Here is a 21991-nt window from a genome sequence, read left to right as displayed (position 1 = left end):
TCCCCCGCTCTCCATGCTTCCTGCCTGGGTAATAAATAGATTTCTTGGAGCACAGTTCGCACCTCAGGTGCTGCTCACAGCTTGGCCCTAGCAGGGTTGTTTGCTTTTGTTACTTGTCTTGTATGCAAACAGGTTTTCAGGGACTTCTCTCTGTTCTGCATTGCTCGGATGTGATGGTGAGAGACCTCTTTGGGCAGAGGCGCTGATTCTAAGTGTGTCCCTCAAACCTTAGCACTGCCATTGCAACATCATCACTTGGAAAAAAACAAGCGGTACAATCAAGGCACTGCATAGAAGAGCATGGAGAAATTCAGAAGTATTTTTCTTTTGTGCTTTGGCTTCCTTCTAGTCCATGTAAGAGGTAAGTGACCTTTGCCTTGGCTTATTTCTAGAGCATGATCGTTAAAAATGAAAAAAAAAATCAAAACCTTAAACTCCAACCCCTAAAACAAATATGTTTGTTTATTTGGAAATGCTTACTGCCTTTTGTTTGTTTGTTTGTTTCTACCAATTCATGAGAAGCATTCAAGAGTGTTTACATAAGTACTTCTGCAGTTTCTAAAGATATATATATCTCTTGGATAATTGCTCATAATAGCCATGCTAGTTGGAGTTTCTTTTTTATAATATCTTATTTTCTCTATTATGTTGCTCCCATAAAATTATTCACAAGCTCAGACTTGAGTATAAACTTTTTAAATGGAAGCGGTAAAATAAGAGCTTCCAGAGGAACTTAAGAGTTTCCAAAGAGATCCTTAGTAGAATACTGATTTCATGTTTTAAAGCTTTTCTCGGTTATTCATATCTTGAAACATAGTTTTTTTTGTAAAAACAAATTCTTATTCCGTTTAAAGATTCTCATGCTTTTGTATTGGTGCATATGGTTAAATAATTATAAATAATTGATTGATTAACCTTAGTCTATGCATTCAGCACACAAGCATACATTTTTTCATGCAGGATTAGGTAAGAATTGAATACATTTTATGTACATATTTTTGATGAACAAATAGCAGTCAGGAAAATGTAACCCTTTCATCCTTAGTCATTTAACTATATTCAAACACAAGGTCTTTTAGCAAAACATTCTGTTAAACTTTTCTTGATGTCAAACCAAATAGGATCATCCTTGTGTGCACTTGCCATATGGTGTACTTGTAACCTTTTTTGTGTATTAGCATTACTTCAGAAACTTGTAGTGCAGTGTTTGGCTGCAGGAAGAAATCTATCATTGATCACTAGTTCCAAAATAGCTGCTGCTGCTGCTGCTGCTGATTCTCCCACCACCCCTGATTGAAATGGAGTCCGTAGGAGACCTTGCAGTGATGAGCAAGGAAAACACTTTGCCTTAACTTAGTGCAATATTTTGATTTTAACAAATGAGAAATTATTTAGAGGTCTTCAGCAAGTAACATTGCATAGAAAGAGCAGAGCAGTAGGACTGTGCTGGCCTGCATGTAGTGTGTTGTGAGCAGTGATGATTCATGCAGTCTCTCATCTCTGGCATGCAGATTTTCTTGTTCTGGAGGACTGTCTTATGTTGAGTATTTCTGTTCAAATAATCTGAGCATGAGCAAGCCAATTTCCATATACTCTACCATTTTAATTATAAAGGTAGTCAGCCTAATCATTCTTGATTTATGCATGTCTTAATTTAGAGCCTGTTCAGGCCCTGCTTTGGGGGAGAAGTCATTGCTGAAAGTTGCTGTGAGCTTTGGGCACAGTCTTATGACTCTGGAAACTATTTAATCCACTTTGATGAACAAAATTAGTTGTTTTAATCTATAGCAACAGACACTGAATTTCATCATCAAAGTATTCACCATGTTTCAGGGGACATATACAGGAACCACTTCTCAGTCCCCAATCAAGACATGATATGAGAAAGGCTTGACCATGCTGGTAAAAAGCTGGTCTGACTCCTCATGATAGAAATGTCTGTAGCATTATTCACCTTTTTATATTGCAGCTTAATTCTTTTCTAAGATGTAACAATCCGTGATAACTTCTAGAAACTACTGGGCCACCACAGTCAGACCAGACTTCTCATTTAGCACTTCCTTTTTGTCTGGCTATCTTCAGTTGGTTGGCTAGATTGCCTTGATGGACACATCTCAACAGAAGAATGGCATAAAGAAGGACCATATTGTGCAAGGAAAGTGAGACCTAATACAGTTCAGAAACTTACATGTGCAGTGCAGTCTTCCATTTTAAGCTACTTTGGCTTTTGTAATTTCCAAGCCTAGGTAGGTTGCATGAAGGCTCCCACGTAAGTTGAGCTGCAGCAACTAATTGAATGGCTTTTGCCCCAATCCAAATTAAACCTTCCACTGGAGTTCATCCCATGTCAGTTACTGAGGCTGGACTGACATGTGGTAATCCAGCTTGGGCTGTGTCTACATTGCCCACTTAGGCTGTGCTGAGACACAAAGTTAGGTTCCTAGCCCCCCAGTAACTGAGATCATGCACTTGTTGGAAACATAGTGTGGGTCTTATTTGGGCCATAAACCTGTGTGCACACCTGCAGTGGGGAAGCAGTGCAATCTGAGGGCTCTCTCCTTTATGGACCTGGAAAGCAGATGAGACTCTCGCTCAGACCTGACTGTCCAGAATGCTCCTCAGGTTCCCAATATAGACATAATCTATATGTCCATGGTCTTTAAGGTCAGCTGATAGATCATGTGTTTACTTAGTAACAAGGATGGTGAAAAGATTGATGTCTGAGATGCCTTAAGTTTGCTCCATCAGGTATGGAATGCTACACAGGTAAAGGGAACAGCATTTATTGCTAGCCAGTAAGCCGCATACCACTGTTCAGCTAAGGCTTACTAAGTTTTTGACTCAAAATTAATTGTATTCTTGATTAATTAGCTGGGCACTTTATGGGGAGAAAATTACAGACCTCTTTGGATTTGAGACACTATGTGACTTAGTTCTATGAATAATGTAGTTTTCACTTGAGTTAAGCAGAATAGAAGAGATGAAAAACACAGTCCTGTTTTTCTTACTGCTCCATCTCACTCCAGTCCTCACTGTTGTTCTGTGTGAGGTCCCTGTGCACATGCTGAAACACTCATGGGAGCGAGGGCAGGGAAGTATCAGACAACAAATTCTCTCCTGCTGACCTCCAAAACTGTTTCACTCCCAATACCAGAACGGCCATTATCTGTAGGCATGTCAGTGCTATCGTTCAAGGTTGTGATTGCAGCGAGATAAATTGACATACCTGAACTGGTTGAAACAGTAACTGAAACACTAATGGCAGAGTTGTTGCAACATCAGAGCTTGAGAAGAGAAAAAAAATGGGGTAGTTACTCAGCTTCTCAGATTCACTTTTCAAACATTGCAAGCCTGGCAGCAGTGCCCAACCTGCCTGTTTTCAGTATGTATTTTAACTCTTTTGCATCAGCAATTGTCAATCCCTTTCCATCCCATGATGGTAATTAAAAAAACAAATGTCAGAATTCTTTCAAGATTAGAAATCAATAAAAATAGGCCCTTAAGAGAAGGGAGGTTCAGATTGTCTTGATTAGTCTTCCTTCATTTCCACAGGCTGACATCTATGAATGTTATGGGAAAATACTGTCTGAAATCTGATCTGTAGCACAGTATCTCATGAAGGCAAACACCGTCTCAGATGATAGAAAGGGCTTGGATGAAAATATGAAAATATAACAGTCCCACTTCCATTGAATAAGCTTTGTCTGTCATCAATAGATTTTTAATTCCCGAGGAATTTATGTAGGAAGTAAAATCACAGCAATATATTTTTAAAGGGCAGCAATGCTCCATATTAAATGAAAACAAAGGCCAGAGTAGGCACTAAGATTAGCAGAAAAATTAAAGCAAAGTCCTTCCTTACATCCCAGGTCTCCTTCCTTACATCCCAGGTCTTACAACACCAGCGGTGAAGGAACCAGGAGCATACACTCCACATCAGGAACAGTCCTGAGTTAACAGCAACAAAGCCCCCAGGATCACAGTCTATATTGCATCAAAACTGCAGCTCCATCTTGCAGACTACCATCTGCAAGGAGCAGAAGTTGAGATATGAGCCAGATATTTCTATTCACAAATGTCTTACAGACCATTTTGTTTCCTGAGTGCAATGGTAAAAGAAAGAAACTGGCTCTTTGTTCATAAATCCAACCAAGATATTCACAACATTTTGCATGACCATGACAAGGCTCTTCATTTCAGTTCTCTGTGGAAGACTAAGCTGTCAGATCCTCTTCCAAGTCTCTTGCTTCTGAAATTCAGATACAAACTGATGCTCCATCACCCTCTGTCCAGGGTTATTCTGAGAGGCTTCTCTGTGCACTGTGGTGGCACGTGCAGAGGCTTCTTCAGCCCTGAGAAGGGAGCCTAATTGTATTTGTCATTTACTCTCTAGAGACTTTGTTGCTGAACAGACCTGCCTGCTTATATCCAGCAAATCTTTCCAGCATCATTCTTTTCTGGAAAACATGTTCTTAATGGCATGAAAGAGAGAAGAGGCAGGCCTTGCTTTATTGCTGTCTTGCATTGTAAACACACAAACAAAGAATCTGTATAAAACACCCTGATCATCCACTTCGATTTGGCAATATTACTAACCCCTTTGGAAGTAATATAGATATTTATGCTGATGGGCTACTGTGACTTCAGGGGGCACAGAATTCCTGAAACAAATTCAACTTGATGTTAAGTTACAGGATAGCACTACTGAGATCTGTGCTACCCCTGCTGAAGATCTAGAGGTATTTTGCATGTATTTTACCAGTGTACTTGGTATGTCCAGAGCAAAGCGAATATCATAGAAGATTTTCTTTCATGTTTGATGAGACCATGCTGCACAGAGCTAAAGCAATACTGCCACTCTTGCTTTATTAGCCCATCTAAGTTGCTAGTAATTATTTAAATGTGTTCTTGTTTGAATAAGTGAGACAGTCCTTTTAATTTCCCTTGAATTCAAACTACAACCAGAAGTGACCTAGCTAAAAACATGAAGCCAATAATCAGGCCACATGTTGTGGTCTATATACTGGATCTTAGGTCTTAATTATAGATTTTAAAGCATACTCATTTTCCACCCCAGCATCTAGGAGTTGTAATGGCAATCATTGTTTATGAAACTAAAGGGTCATGAAGGAAAAACAAGCTACAGTAACCTCATCAGGAAATATGGATCATGAGGGTATTACATGAAAGAAATAGTTCCTGCTAATTGAGATTTTGTCCACAGTGTCCACTCTGGGGTGTAAACTTTAGTGTTCTCCCAAAACTTTTCTTAAATGAGTAATTTCCTTTAAACAAACATAATTGCTTCCTGAATAAAGTTGGATCAATGAAAGGGTGTGTTCTGAATCATATGCATGGGAAAATCCATCCCATTTTCTCATTGCAGAGGAAATAGGTCTCATGATTTTATTATAATCAGAAATGGTCTGTGCAAAGAATAACTTAATATTTCAGCTAAAAAGTACATAAAATGGGTCTCATGAGTGATTTTGGTAACATATTGTTCCCTTTTAGAAAATTTTTGTTCTCATTTTTTGAGTCATTCACTTCTTCCCCAGTCTCTGCCAGCTTCATAATGTTTTAAGCTCATTATATTCACAAAACAATTCTTATTTAATTACACTGAAGAAATCATACTTGTTCATGTCTTAAAATACTGTAAAATAAGCTTTTTTCCCCTTTCTATCTAGCTCACAATTTGAAGTTAGTTGCTTCTAATTTATTTGTAACACAGGTAATACCATACCAATCATATGACTGCTAGTAATGAACTCAAAACCAATTAATTTAATCATAATAATTTAATAATATTAATAACAAAATTATTTATCTAACACACATGGGCATCTGTGCATTTGAGATGTATGTATAAACGCATAAAAATACATTTTCTCATGGATCTTAGCTTCATTTTTAATACTACACTGTGCATATTAAAAGCCTGAGAAGTTAATTTCATTTGTCGCATAACCGGATTCTCACTTAGCAATATTCATGCTGTCTTATTTAAATATGCATCATTTTAAGGGCCACAAGCTGTGCTTGTATGGATTCAGTGCAGGACTGAGCCTACTTAGGGAAATTAGAAATTGCAGAGTGATGTCATGGTAGCTTTCTGTCAGAAAACTTCTGACCACAGTTACAATGATGGACTGGTAACACTCACCTGCAGAATCCAGCCTTGTTCCTCATAAATACTCCTTAAAAGCTGTGGGACCTCAGACCCTTGTGATCAAACAGCTACATAGTTAAAGGGTGATGGATCCATCTAACATTTAGGTAACAAATTAAATCACAGACGAAAGACACTCCTGTCTGCATTTTAGCTACTGGATATTTGTCTGACATTTTCAGAAAATTAATATGGGCCAAAGCTTGTGAACATTAAATGCACATGTGCCTGAGGGCTTTGCAGGGGACTGACTGCCTTGGCAGGGTAAGATTACCTCGGCTCCACGGTGCTTCAGCAGGATGTGTCTTATATTCAAGGGAAATTACTTAAAACTGTCTTAGTATCTCTGTGGCAAACAGCAACCGTAACAGTCTCCATATCACCAGCCTTCCACATATGATATTACAAAGGTTAGGCTGGGTCTACACTTCATTTTTTTACTGGCACAGCTACAGGTCTTGGGTGGGAATGAAGGAATTACATCCCAAATAAAATTGTCCGTGCTAGCAAAAGTCCTGCGGTTATTATAGTTCATTGTGTTTGAGCAGTTAGCATAAACATAATTAAAATAGGTCCTTTCTCAATACAATCCATATATCCATCTGGAAGGCTTGCCTTCTTAGCTTTGCATTTTCTCATTTGCAGATAAGGACTGTTTTGTGGTGTTAGGCAATGCTTATAAGCATTTTTTCAAATTCTCTGTTATGAATCATTGAGGACCACCCAATAAAAACCAGTATTACAGTAATTTTATTTCTTTGTCAAAACATGGATACTCCCAGAAGAAAGGTTAGAAGTTATGCCAAGCAATAGCATACTAGCCCAAAGTAGTAATAACAGAAATAACTCTGTTACCACCTGCATAGCTAAATATCTTCATAACTATTCAGGTCTCATAACTTTTTTCAACCAACAAAACAAACAGCAAGAAGCATATACAAAAGCCCCGATCAAATAAAACCCCCAAAGGCACAAAGCTGTTTTCACCCCACTAAAATGTCTTTCATTCTCATTTTCATGAGTATATTTCTAGCTGTTTATATTATGGAAGCTGATCCAAAAAAAAGGGTCATTTTTATATGTGGAAAATGAATTTCTTTCAGTCTGTTTATTCTGTGGAGAAGCTTCAGTAATTTATTTTCCTTGTCATTTATCTTCAAAGTTCTCTGAAGTGACTGCAGTTCTTATTGAGCTAAATATTCTGAGTTTCTAATGTGGTTTTGTTTTTAGACGCACCCTTTTGTGAATGAAGTCTGGGCTGTTCAGCTATTTAACCATCTGTTATCCTCCAAAATTAGATTCTTAAAATGTCTAGGTACAGTCTCAGAAGTAGTAATGAGCATTTAAAATTCTGCTCCACAAAGTCCTAGTCCTTGTGGTCATTTGATCCTATTATCAGAGGAAGTTGGGATGGAAGTCTAAGCAATCTTTTGGTTTATTGCAATATCACTTGTAATACTGCACAGATGTCCACATACAAACTGCCCATCTGTCAAGGCTTATATTTACACAGATAAAGAGATTTCAATGTGGATTCCTGTCTTCCTCCCAAGCAGTCTGTTTCTTTTTATTGCTAGATTTACTGTCAGAAATAATTTTTAAAATATCAATCTGAAAAAATTCTCTTCTTAAAATTGATGTAGCTTTCTTCTATTTCTCCCTTGCAGTCTCAAAACAACTCCTTTTGCCTTTTCCCAGGTTTTTGATGACAGAACAGACATACAATAGGAGAGGGAAATGTTGTTGTTGTCCAGGAGAAGGGCAGATGTTAGTAACTCTTTCAGTCTGTTGTTTTGCTTTAGTTCTCAAGCAGTTGAAAGCATCTGCATCATCTTGCTTGAATTCTTATTAGATTCCACCTCTTATTTTTATTTGTTTTCTAACTTCAAAGAAATGTGGTACCTGAAGTTTTCCAGTCTTCCTTCATGAGATGATATTGTCACATTCTCTTTGCAACATTAGGACCTCGGTAGTTGCTTTCCATATTGTTAGTTCCTGCATGTCAGGACCTGTAACAAAGCTGGTTTTGCCAACAGCTATTCAGTGTTACAAAATTATTTCTGATGACTCATATTCTGATTATGGTTACAAAATTATTTCTGATGGCTCAGTCCAACATGAAATGGTTTTAACCCTGACAACAGCATCCTGTGGCAGTGGGGCTCAGGTCAGACAGCCTCTTCCAGCACTCAGGGTGTCGATCAAGTGAGGATTTAACCAGAGGACAAAATCAAAGGACAGTCAAATTTAAGTTGCTTATACTCCTGACACTGAAGAAATGCTTCATAAACATATAATTTGACCATATAAGTCAAGGCAAGGCCAGGATGTCAGCCTGCTGGTAGTGGCCTGCATCAAGATCAAATGGTTCCATGGCTGGGGAGCAGCATGGTGTGACAGCCCATGGACAAGGACTCAGGGCCAGTAAAAGCTGGTGGTGCACTCAGGGCTCTGGCAGGGAATATATTCTGATGAAGCAACTTATCTATTTTATGTATTTATATATTTAATTGCTTCATACTTAAAAAACCAACCTGTCAGTGTCTTAGAATATAGCTGTAGTAGTGGCTTTAAACTGAAAGAGAGTAGGTTTGAATTAGATGTTAGGAACACTTTTTTTTTTTTTTTTTACTGTAGGGGTCATGATGTGCCAGAACATGTTGCCCGCAGAAGCTGTGATGCCCCATCCCTGGAAGGTTGGATGGGTCCCTGAGCAACGTGGTCTGATGGGAGTTGTCCCTGCCCATGGCAGGGAGAGTTGGAACTAGATGGTCTTTAAGGTGCTTTCCAACCCAAATCATTCTATAAATTCCATTAATATTATTCACCTAAAGACCCATCCAATGGTTACTGGACTCAGCAAGGTTAGTGGCCAGAGCACCGGAAGGAGAGGTGGCAGGATAAGGTGACACACTGAGAACAGATCAAATTATAAGAGATAAAATGCTACTCTAATAATGTTAGTGGGAAAGCCTTATGCTGTTACCTATTTTTCCTTACCAAACATGGGTTCCTCATAATATTTTGTAGGGACAGATTTGCTTTAGAAGCCATTTGCTACTTTGCATTCCAACCTTGCTTTATCTCTTCTGTCAGACCCCAGCTATAATTAAGTTCACAGATTCACATTAAAATCATCACGGGAATCAAAACATTTCTACTTTATGCTCCTGTGCTGACTCTTATTTGAGGATCACACAGTGTTTCACCACTGATAATTAATCTTTCTGGGAGCTCTTTGATACAGCAAGAACTATTATTCAGGAACAGTGATTAATGAAAAGAATGCCATGAAGATGTACAGCACCTGTCAAGATCAGGGAGCTGAGCTGAAGCCAGAGCACAGTTGTGCTGAAGAACCTCTGACAGCCTCTCTCTGTTGCTCAGTTTCCCCACTTGAACAACATTGCCTTTCTTGCTGTGAAGTGTTCAAGACTTATCAAGAAAAACACTTCAATGAAGAGTTTGGTATTAAGCTTTTTAGATGGGAAAATAAACAGATGCAGAACAAGAGCATCTTGAGGCTTACTCGATAGAGCACAGTAATACTTTTCTGTTTAGGGAAGTCATGACACATCAAGACTTTTTGTCAGTTTGTGCCAGCTGATCTTGTATTTGGAATGCAAACACAAGGATGATGCAGTTTCAGCCTGGATGAAAACTAATGGATACATATTCTGCAAAGAGGTGTTTCATGAATGCTGTGTATTAAAAGGAAAGTGGCAGATTGTAGAGTTGAAAGTAAAACTCACAAGAATAACTGTGTGTGTTCTGTTCAAAGTTGTCTGCTTCAGTTTATATATTTTAAATATTTCCTAGTTTTATTTACCTGCTAATTTCAAAAGTTGGGGTGCTAATTGCCCTGCTGTGACATTTAAAGACATTATGGTCACCTAACAGAACAGGAAGGATTTTTTTTTCCTCACTTCTCAGACTTTTTAACGTACAGGGAAACTAAATTAAGTAAACACATCTTAGTATCTTTTGCTTCTGGCCCATGTTACAGGAAGAATTAAAAAAAGAAAGTTGATTTGTGTTACAAGTGATCACAGGTTTGCCAGTAAAGCTGCTCTCTGAAGCTGCACTAGTAAAATAATAATGAAGATATTAAAAATTCTCACCTAATGATTTTGGTTTGCAAGTACCACACTGAATGCTATTTGCAGCTGTCTCCTGGCAATAGTCCTGTGCCCTATAACAGGCAACCTGTGTTCTTCAAAGGCATGTTTGCACAGCAGATGAATATAGATAACATGAGAGAGCAGCTTCTCTTCGCACTACCCAAACAAATAGCTTCTTTGAATTAAATGAGCCCATCTCTCACAGTCATTCAGGACTGCACAGCACAGGGATGACAGCTGACAGCTTGTTCTGTGCCTGCTCCAGTTTGGATGGGGAGATTTTTTGCCTCTTACTGGTGTTCTGGCTCTGTACAGAGCCCTCAGGTCTGGAGGTCATGGAAACCCGTCCACTGACTTAGTGTCTTTTTTTTTTGTCACATTCCTTATAGGTCAAGGCGATTTTGATTTAGCTGATGCCCTTGATCACCCAGGTATGTAAATCTCACATCCTTATTTTACTATGGCATTTGCACCCATAATAAATCTTAAGTCTTTTTCCTTGAGGAATGGAATATGAAGTGGCTACCACTTAAGTTAAAGAGATACAGAACTGGAAAATGCTAGATTTCAATGTTTCTGTCATAAAATGAAAGACTTCTTTAAAACAAACAAACAAAAATGGCTTTGAAAACACATCCCTTCATTTTTAGCTTCTGCTGTGATAAACAGCTGTCTAGATTTGCAGATATCTGCTTTTGTTAAGTTGAAGCTTATTGTTTATTGGCGTGTCGTTGTGTCCACCAGATGACATAATTACAAGGAAGCCTACAGTGATCAGAAGACCCACAAGGCCTGTGCTGAGTGAGTAATAATAGGTTATAAAGCTGATTTTCTATATGTAAGAAACTGTCTCATGAGATTCTTGATAATTTTTGCTACTGTACTTTAGCTGAGATTATTTAAATTATAGCTGTCTTCTTTATGTAAAGTAAGTGGTTTTTTGACAGTTAGCATTTACAAGTCTTGACCACTTCCAATAAGGCTTTACAGCCTAACTGGCCAGTGATATTTTATTTCCTGAAAATCTTCTTCACGCTTTTCCAGACTGTATTGAACTCCCTGAGGAGTATAACAATGAGTAACTGTTGCTAAAAATGGATAACTGATCTTCTACTTTTTTCCCATTCTTTTTTCTCTTTGCATAATTATTCATGATGCTTGATAACAGACTTGGAAAAGAATCAGAAGGAAATTAGGTGTTCTTTCTTCTCGCCATGTATTTACTTCATATTATCTAATACTGGTTGCTACAAAACCTGTGTCATAAAGGAAAAAGGGCTCTAGACGGTGGAGAGAACCAAAAGGTTTTAGCTGTAGTCCTGAGAATGCCAAACAATAAATTCCAATGTTAATGCTGAAAAAAACCATATTTTTTATGGAACAAGTTATAATAACATAGAGCTTTTCCACCTAAACAACACTGAAATAAATTTCTGTCTATCAAACAAAATATTTGAATTGGAAGATGCTGGATAACATTAGCCCACACAACAACTTCAGGTCTTTTTCTGGATAAACAGTGCAGTAAGACTTGCGATACACGAAAGCAGTTATATTTTCCACACAACGAAGGGCTTGCTCTTTGAACAAACAGGGGCAGCATTTTGTGAATGTGGTAGCTACTGGATCCTTTAGTGGTTGCATTCTTCCTTCCCACTTCATTTGTCCAAGAAAATCTGCGTTTGGCCTAGATTAGAAGTGTCTGTCTATTTTAAAATATTGCACTAATTGTGGATTTGATCTCATCCTAATGTAAACATTTCAAGTAAGTTACTTGAATTGTGCCTAAAATACTCTGTCCTTGGTCACGTTTAAAGGTAACTTAGGGATTCCAATATCTGCACTGAAGCTGCCTCAGTCAGGTGAAATGAATTTGATTTTTAGGGACTCAGAAATCTGTTTGAGATATGACTGCCAAATGATTCGAATCCACTGCACTAATTCTTGAGAATTAAGAACTCCACATTTTACAGACCATTCGGAATCTCTTTCAGCACTGAAGAGGACTCCAGAGAGTTTTAAAATCCCAAGCCCACAGTGTTAAAAATCAATTATTGGATTTGGAAAGTGCAGAAAGATGAAACAAGAGTATGTTTCAGCATCTGCCTAATGCTTCATCTTAATGTCAGGGTTACCTCTATGTCTCGTTCAGTCAATACCATTGAGAGGTGAGGCTGGCTGAGATTTTTGATCAGTTGAGGGCAATTACTAAAAAAGGCCATATCCTCTGGGCATCCCACACATCTCTGCCTGAGCTGAAGCTCTCCAGTAGGTACCTTCCTAGTGCAACAAAATTCATCACAAAATTTAACAGAAGGTAACGTTTATTTACAAAATTTCAAAATAACTTGATTTTACTCACTCACATTCGTCCTGCATTTGATTTAATTAAGCCATATCCTCAAACCCCTGTGCTCATGAGCACTGAGGTGTATGTGCTTAGGTGGTCTGGTGAGCATCATGTGCAATATGGGACAAGGTATGCTAGCTATTGAGCTCTTATCCTGTCTCTGTGGTTCTTCGTGATCAGGAATGACGAGCTTGTTTATGTACAGATCTTTTATATCCTTTAGGAGAAATCGGGTATTAGGGAGAGATTCTTTTGCCTCTAATATTTCTTACTTCATTGTCTCTGAACCCTATGCCAGGTTGCTGCCCACTATCTGGTTTTGCTTGTTTGGAATACACGGACTATGTCCAAGACTTATTTTCTGGGTGGATGATCAGGAAAAGTAGTGATATGCTGCAACCTTTGGTGTAGAAATTCTTTCTGCTTTTCCTCTGCTGACAAGTCATCTGTGCTGTCATCTTATGGGAACATAGGCCAGCTGGTTTTGACAGAAACAACATATTCCTCAGTTTTATGGAGAGAATAGTGACCTTTATTGTCTTTTCTTTTAACACTTTGCTGATTTTTATGGTCCCTACAGACACGTGCATTTCCATTCGTATTTCATTCATATCACCCTTAGCATTTATGCAACAAATCCCTGCATGAATCCTCCAGAACAGAACCCTAAATTTTACATGAATTCTTCATATCAATAATAAATTGAATCCAGTTTTCAATTTATTCCTTCTCGCAGTGTTACCATTTGACAGGTAAAGGTATTTTTGAAATGCAACTCTCTTCTGGCCAGACATAGGGAGGATCAACACCTGACAAGAACAAACCAAATTATGTAGAATGAATTTGATCACTTTCCTGCCACATTTCCTGATGACACCAAAGCATTTCTGAGTTGCCACACAAATGAGACTAGATAACTAGATATTGTGCAAAAGCAGCTTCTCACTCCTGCTGGATATAAAGAACACAAGAAGGCAGATTTCTGTGTGGTGATTTGGGAATTCTAACACAATTATAATGAAAAAGATATTTATTTAATTGAGAGTGTCGAATTGTCTGTGGCAATAAGCACTGGTGTCAAAATTTAGGTAGGTTTTGCTGTCCCATTTCTTCTGATTTTTTGTAGCACTCCACATTTATAAGTGTAAAGAAAGGGATTCTTGGAGTTATGGCATCCATCTAATGTATTTCTGCCAGAACTCGCCATCATTCCATATACACCTTAAAATATCACCCACACACTCATATCCACATCCGTATGTTGGAAACAGAGTTCCTCTTTTTGCATCTGCAGCTCATAGACAAGTTGTTTATTGGATGGAAAATTCCATCCCAGGTACAGCAAGACACATGTACAGTGCTGTGGCAATGGTAGCCTGTTGATTTTCTGTGTAACATGCACATGCAGACGTCTAAGTCTATTATAAAACCTTTCTAGCTCAGGCAAAGAAAAACTAGACTATCACCCAACCTCAGACAGGTGCATTGGATTGCCTGAAGCAAAATTTTTATGTCACCGTGACCCTCACATAGATTAGTTGATTCAATCTCTCTCTCCAAGTAGGTTTATTGCTTCCTAGTATTTGTTCTTGAAATGGGTATTCAGTTTTTGTAGTTCAATAAATTACACTTAAGCCAAACATACATATACCAGTTTTGAGCACAGACATAGGTGTTGACAATTTAGCATATTTAAAAAATAGATACAGCACAACATATTTAAAAAATAGGTTTATTATGTTAACATAGCAAATTTTATTTATGTACTTGCAGATATATTAGAGATATTGATCTTGATTCAACTATAGGATTTATTTTGACATCATTTACAGCAGAAAAAACCCCTTCATATTTTGAGTAGAAAATACTGTATCATTTGTCAATTAGTGTGCAGGAAACTACTAGATTCTATTAGAGTTTTAAAGAAAAGTGTAATAGCTTAGGTAAGTTTGTGAGACTAACCTGAAAAAGGTGCTTGTCAAACATTCAGTTGTACATGTTCTATTAAAACTAACATTTCACTTCCCACAAGAGTTGTGTCTAACTCACTTTTCTGCATCTTCCTCCTCTTCATTTTTAGACAATGATCTACACTTAGGAGATGCTCTTGGTGGGGGTGAGTACTCTCTTTCCTTAAATATAATGTTGGCATTTTTTTTTAGTCTTTTTCTCAACTCTGCCTAATTTGTGAAAAGAGATTGCAATACTGCAGGAGGAGCTATGGTAATAGAGAGTCATTCCAACTCCTGTACATGCAGTAAAGTGAGAATGACACCTTTTATATTGTGTTTTCCCATTTCCAGGTTCCCCAGTGGCACTTCATGCCTGTGGTTTATTAGTCCACACATTCCAAAGATTAATCTAATTTCATTAATAATTCCCATGTGTATATTGTAATTTATTCCTGCCCATACTAATTGTTCAATTCCTGCAAGTTATTAATGAGTACTGTTATGAGAGGATGGGTTCAGTATATTCAGTAAATTATCAATTAATACCTTAAGTATCTTCAATAAACCCAATGTTTTCACTCTGAGGATGGCAAATGATGTTTCCCTTGGTTTTTATTTCTTTGTTCCATTTACAGTTCAGGTTCTTAATTGACATTCATACATGGTATAATGAGGTTAGGGATATGTATCTCATTATCAGTATTTCTGAACACATTATTTTTCATTAGCTATGACATAGAATATGTCTTCTTATCCTTAGAGAAGGCTGAATAAGTGCAGGAACACAACAGAAATGAAAAATGGGGTTGGTAGTTTTCTACTTTTGTGCCATAGTGAGTCTTAGTTCATTACACAGAGAGCTGAAACAGAGCAAGTCCCTTCTTCCATTGAATATAATTCATTGGACAAAGTCTGATTCAGCAAAGTTTTAAGACTCTACCTAAAATCCATTGGCTGTAGGCTATACTCACAAGACGTTTAGCACAGGTCTAAATAATTTGCTGAATCCAAACCTAAATGCTACTTAGAAACAGAAGCATACTATTTAGCAGCTAGGCAACAGAAAACATGGTGAAAGGGCATCTGGCATGTTTGGAAGGTGAAAGAAAGATTTAAGGAGGGGGAGAGAAAGTTCTATTTATTTCTATGACCTAATTTTGATTTATTCAGAGCTAAATTCTCTGTCTGGCTATGAGAACAGTTAAATATGTGACTGAACTGACTGAAGAAAGAATTGCAAGAGAGGACGTACTCTACATATGCAGAGCAACAGCCCTGGACATTAAATTTTGCAGGTTTTGACCTGAGTGAGCTCGTGCTACTCCAGCACTGTGTGTGCAGTTTGGAAACTGCTATGAGTCAGATCTCCTGCTCTAGCCAATGCATCTCTTTCCAATACTATGGCAAATGCTAGCACAAAGTCCTAAAAAAAAATGAAGCTGAAGTCTGAGTTCATTTTGCACAGTTCAAGAGCAGAAATTTCATCATGCAGTAGATAAATTCAGCATCTGTTAGATGAAACTAATCTGCAGATTTTATTAATACCTGCTGATGGCACAGACATGACCTGTTGCCTCTGGCCCAGCCTGGAACACCAGCTTCTCTGTCAGCTCTGCAAAACTGAACCACTGACACCCAAGTAACACATTGTATCTCCCTGTCAGCATTAAACAGTATTAGCACTTGCCAGAAATACATTAAATATTTTCCTTCAACATTTTCATGAATTCTTCTCATGTTTTAATTTAGAAAACATTCCCCGTTCACTCCCAAATCAGTTTTAGTAGCTAGCTATTTGTTGATATAATACTTAAGTAGTTTTAAATAGTGACAAAGCCCTTTTCTTAATTCGCTGGAGGACAAATTAGAAATAGGTAGAAAATCTCAAATTATCATACTTTTTATTTAAAGCTCCCAGTTTTGCCCATTCAACCATCTAACAATATTAATTATCAATAGGTGACATCTCAAGAAAACCTTTATACCCACCTCTTCCACCACGACCAGGAAGTTATAGTAATTCTGGTAAGAATATTTTCTCCTAAGAAAATCTAGCCCTATGAACTGTTCAGAGTAGATATTTTTAAGACTTTACTCTCTTATTTCTTTATTAATAGCTTTTATCATCCTTTCCCATCATCTCCCTTTTTAATCACTGTTCCAATCTTTGGAAAGATTTTCTGAGCTTTAGTGTTGGTACCATAAAGATTTTCTGTCTGCCCAAAATGTGAGATACTGTCTCCTAAGTGGTATGAGACTAATACTTTGTTTACATTTTTGTTTTGGGCGTGTATACACTGCACTATGAGACGGTTCAAATTTGACATCTAGCCACAGGACATGGATAAGCCTGTGTTCAAATCTGTACTGAGATGTGCATCTGAGATGGCTCTGGGGCATACAGCTAGTGGGACTGAGGAGAGGGATGTAAACCTGTATTGTTCTGAGTGCGATCCCGGACACCCACTTAAATAAAATGAAATTGGCACAGCTATCCTGGCTACCACCATGTATCCTGTATTTACTTCTAGTATGACTGTAGTGGTGAGCCATGGACATGTCCTTCTGGAGTCTTTCCTAGAAAGGACCCATTGACTTTCTGCTTCAGGAACCACTGGAATTCGAGATGTCAATATTATATAAGGATCTGTGCTACTGAGAGCCCGAGTCCACATATCCCACAGGTGGAGAACTGGTAGACACCAACAGTGTTAGAGCTTCAGCTTTCAGGTGAATTTGGGTAGGTGACCATTCAGTGCAAGACACACGACCCATCTACTATGTCGAAGCTGGGATTTCAGAGGTCTCTCATGCTTCCCTAGAACATTAAAAAAGGAGTGGACAAGGGAACTGGAGGGGTTACATTGATTGGATAATTTTGCAACCAGAATCTTAATCTTCATCTTGCAGGAGGTTTTGATGACTCAGATCTCCTTGATGGGAAGCCTTTACCACCGGTCATAACAGGTAGCATTTCCCAATTCCCCTTGCACCTTCTTCCTAACACTTGTAAATCAGAGCTGTTTGGTTTTGCTTTAGTGGTAATCTGTTTGTCTCTGAGGGACATTTTTATTTAGATTAGCTATTCTTCACCAAAAAACATGGTTATGAGCCTGAAGGTAAAACTTGAAACATATTCCTAAACATTTTGTAGCATTCTAGCACATGCCAGAACCCTGCCGGATTTATCCCTTTGAATTCAGCTAGGACAGTCCCAAAGCAAGGGGTTTCTGCCCAGAACTGAAAGCAGATGCACCAGATCTTGACTTAAATTACAGATAAGTCATCTGATTGTCTGGCAGCACAGAATAGCCAGAGCATACTGGCCTCCCACTCCCTGTGAAATCAGTTTGATGCAGACTGCTAGGTATGACACTTCTATTAGATGATAATATTCTTCTCCAAAACTGAAGTGTCAGGAGGATGAAGTTACTCCTCCAGTCAGCACAGCTGTCAGTGAGGACTAGAAGGGGAGCTCCTCTCTTGCGGTCCTGTCAAGCTGCACCTTTTGCCCTCTTATACAAAATTATACTTTGCTGAGCAAAAGGCTGAGTTCTCAAAACAAGTTGACAAACATTTCTTTGATGAAACTTCACTCTCTATTCCAGGAGAAGAGGAGCATCATTTCAATCATGGAGGAAACACAGGTATAGAGTAAATCATTTATTCTACAATTTATTTCTGATCATCATGATATAGAAAAACAATGTTAGCCTTATAAAAGTAGCATATATACTAAATTAGGCTTTAAGACAACATTTTCACACCAGCTGTAATGTAATATAATTTCTGTTTGTCTGCTTAATTCTATTGTTTCACCAGACAGTTCTCACAGTTTGGTAAAAGCATACTTTAGTACACAATATGCTTAAGTCGAACTATTTCAATGCCTCTGAAATAAAAGCCAAACCTTCTTTTTCCACAGATTCAGGATTAATAGCTGGAGTTACATCACCTGTAATTTCTGCCTTTGTAATATTGGTTGTTGGATCGATAGCAGCCTACTCTGCTTACAAGAATAAGAGACTTTGTTTCAAACCACGTGGTAAGACCAAATCAGTTTCCCACTGATTTAGTTCTAAAGTAGATGGGAATTTGATAAACAATTTGAGTGGGGGCAGAAACAGGGCAGGAATAAAGGCATTTAAAAATTTTGTCCTAATGAGCCTCACTGGTCTCTAAGAGACACTGGTAATTAATATTCTTCATCACGGACAAGCATGGGAAGCCATAACATGCCCAGAAGATGGATATACATCACTTTGTGAAGCAAATTACAGGGTGTGAGGTCAATGCCACCACAGAAGTGCCTGACTGTTGTGGCTCTGCATGTGGAAAACAGCCTGGTTGCCTCAGATCAGCCTCACCAGGGGTACCCCATGTACCCTCTGGCCAGGACCCGCATTTTAGCTCTGGCCTGGGTAGGATTCCTGCCCCAGGCTATACCACATCCCCACACACCTGTCCCAGCCTTGAGTCCAGGTGGCTGGCTGGGTGTCCTGGCTTGGCCTGTGGCCTGACTAGCTGCCTTGTCTTCACCTGATGATGGCTGGCCCAGTTGCCATCACCACTGCTCTGTGCACACCCACCACAGGGAGGCAACAGCCTGGGCCGTGCGCTGGCTGCCCCTGGCTCGTGGTTCTGTGGGAACAGCCTGGGCCTGGCCCTTTGCTGTCATAGAGGGCAATTTAAACCTCTAATTCACATTATATGTTCTCTAATGAAACTAATAGCTAAGAAATAAGTGGAATGCAGGAGAAGCTTCACAGGCATTTCTAAGAGATCTGTAATTTTCTAAGCGATTCTAAGAATGTGTAGTCCCCTGGCACTTGAGGAAGTCTAGGAGTACCATGGCAGGCTCCAGGGCAGCTGCTGCTGCTTAGGCACTGTGGGAAGGCTTGGGCAGGGTTACATAGGGGAAATCCAGCTGTAATATAGCCCTGGACGCCCTGGAAGAGGCTGGTCAGGGCTGTGAAGGCTGTTTGTGCCCTCAGGGTCCCTAAAGTCACTCATTTTCCCTCCGTTTGTATGGCCAGAATGTGACTAAAGCATCAGGTCAGTGATCCCACAGCCCTCTAGAAATGGGGAGTGAGACAAATGGGGAAGGCTGTCCATGTGTCTCTGAGGATAGAAGGTTCTACCTGTTGTCTCAAGCAAAAAATACTCTGAAAAGCTGGCAAAGAGCATCCACAGTGGAAATACTGAATGTTCAATCTTAATTTTTCAGGTGGGGCTGCAGTGTAAACCACTGAAGGAAGAGTTGCCCTCTGATCACAGGCTCCTTTGGTTGGTGACATTCTACTGTGCTGTTCTGACAAAAAAAAAATATCTTCTTCTAATGAATGTTTTGTCGAGAGTGCTCTCTCTAACTTGATGTCACTTTTGTGCCTTGAGCTTCATGTCATCAAAGATATGCTTAAAACATCCAGGGATTGTATTGCACTATCTGATGTGCATTTATAAATGTTGGATATGGATTTTGACTCAGAAATTATTTTAAATAATAAAGAAATCAAGTACATTATAAGCTAAAAATGGAAAGTTTTGGGTTTGTCAGCATTTGAGTCATCAAACAAATTTCTTTTTCTCTTTTCAAAATTACCCAAAAAACAATCCCTCTGATAGAATAGGATAAAGGAGTTTGCCATTTTCATTCATGCATGTTGGATTTTTTCAGTATATTTCTGTAATATTTATACTATTTAAGGAAAACTTATAGTTGTCTAAAGGATTAAAAATTTTACTGCCTTTACTTTGTATTTATGTCTGAATTTTAGCAAAGTGAAAGGAAGTATAGGTAGAAAATTCATTCCTAATTTTATAATAAATTGAAAAGAATATGTATATTGACAAACCACTTTAAAAAAATAAAAATAAGAGAAACACATGCTGATTTTATTTCTGTATTTATTTATTTAATTACTTAATTACTGAAATGGCTCTTCTCAGGAACTAGAATTTCACATTAATTTAGTTTCTCTTTTTGGAAACTTAGGCCTTGCTCTAGGAACCTTTGAATGCACTAATCTGGAAGCTGTTTTTTTTAAAAATAACATATTATTCATAGCTTCTGAAAAGGGACAATGGGTACAAAGCTTTCTGATTCATTGAGAATGGGTTTGTGACACTTCATTCTCTAAAATCTAAGTCATAACTTTTAAACTTTATACATACGTGGAGGTGTGGTTGACATAGTTTTTCTAGCAAAACTGTTTCATCTTTTTGCCTCATCCTTGATGGTCTCACAAACGTCCTTCTGTAGATAAATCTATCACAAAAACTAACACTTTTCCAGTCTCACTGACTTCATTTAGCAAACTGAATCAAAATACCAGCAAATAAGTGAAATACAGATGAAAGATGACAAAACTATTAGTTTACTGACAATACTTCCATTTTAGCTAACTTTTTAAAGCATAAGGCAATCACTATGTTATCTTAATTTTGTATGCAAAGCATGGTTTTGCTACCAAAATTCCATTTAGATGAAGGTAAACATGACTTTGTATTTATTAAATTGTTGAGAGGAAGACATAAACTGGAAAAGTACTTTTTTCTTAAAGTAGAATACTATTCATCTAAATTATTTTTAAAATGGATATATATCAGTTTCTTAGATTGTCACAATCTTTATTCTGATCCTGAAAGTAAGAAATTATAATGTACATCAGTTTAAATATGGAAATACCTTGACAATCTGCAAAAAAATGAACACCTTTGAGGCTATCACTTTCAACTTATGAATGAGAAAATATTTTTAATATAGTTTTCAAGGACACTTGATATTTCTTTTAATATACTAATTTTCCAAGTTAATAGTTAGAACAGATTGATGTATATTTTTTCAGGTAGACATAAAGTTTTGAGTAATGAAATGTTAAGTCTTTTGCTATTACCACTTCAGTTGTTTGTTTAACCAGGAAAAAATATATATTTTGTTTCTTTCTCCTGAAAATTTTCAATAAACACATACTGTGTTTTATCTAAGATGATCTAAGTTTTGTTTATTTTGTTTGCTACTTTCCGGGACATATGAGGACTGGTACCTTCTATACACAAGTTCAACTGTGTCCCACTAGGGCAGAAAAAGAAATGCTTCAAACTAACAACAAATTACAGGGAAAAAAACCAACCAAACCAGCTTAACTATCTATTTTTTCCCGGTACCTGTTTAGAGAAGGATCTATGTGCACTGTTAATATTTTTGCTTTTGACATACTATGACACTTCATTTAAAATTGCCCACAGTGTTTTCAAAATAATTTATTACTCATGCTAATGTTAGCCCAAAAGCCAATTTATTACAGATAATTTGAACAAAAACCATGAATCTGAATGGATAAACCCTGCTTACCCAAGTGTTTAACCCTCTGAAGCTCTTTGGTCTAACTATATC

General features: G+C 37.9%; 1 protein-coding gene across 1 annotated transcript; it reads left to right on the top strand.

Moving 5' to 3' along the window:
- The first annotated feature begins 300 nt into the window (after positions 1 to 300).
- On the top strand, positions 301 to 20191 carry XG (Xg glycoprotein (Xg blood group)). Its single transcript, XM_018070983.2, has 9 exons — positions 301 to 361; positions 10683 to 10724; positions 11038 to 11094; positions 14724 to 14759; positions 16555 to 16620; positions 17506 to 17562; positions 18204 to 18242; positions 18521 to 18640; positions 19823 to 20191. Exons 1-9 carry the CDS (start codon positions 301 to 303, stop codon positions 19837 to 19839), a joined length of 495 nt encoding a protein of 164 aa, XP_017926472.1. The 3' UTR covers positions 19840 to 20191.
- The last annotated feature ends 1800 nt before the right edge of the window (positions 20192 to 21991 follow it).

Source organism: Manacus vitellinus, unplaced genomic scaffold, assembly GCF_001715985.3.
Source record: "Manacus vitellinus isolate BGI_N305 unplaced genomic scaffold, ASM171598v3 scaffold_2_pilon, whole genome shotgun sequence".
NCBI classification, from domain to species: domain Eukaryota; kingdom Metazoa; phylum Chordata; class Aves; order Passeriformes; family Pipridae; genus Manacus; species Manacus vitellinus.
This window is presented reverse-complemented; position numbering and strand designations above follow the sequence as displayed.

Coding starts and splice junctions, on each gene's coding strand:
- XG (XM_018070983.2), top strand. CDS start 301: ATGGAGAAATTCAGAAGTATTTTTCTTTTGTGCTTTGGCTTCCTTCTA. Junction 10,725..11,037: donor TGATGCCCTTGATCACCCAG/GTATGTAAATCT, acceptor TGTGTCCACCAG/ATGACATAATTACAAGGAAG. Junction 18,243..18,520: donor CAATCATGGAGGAAACACAG/GTATAGAGTAAA, acceptor CTTTTTCCACAG/ATTCAGGATTAATAGCTGGA.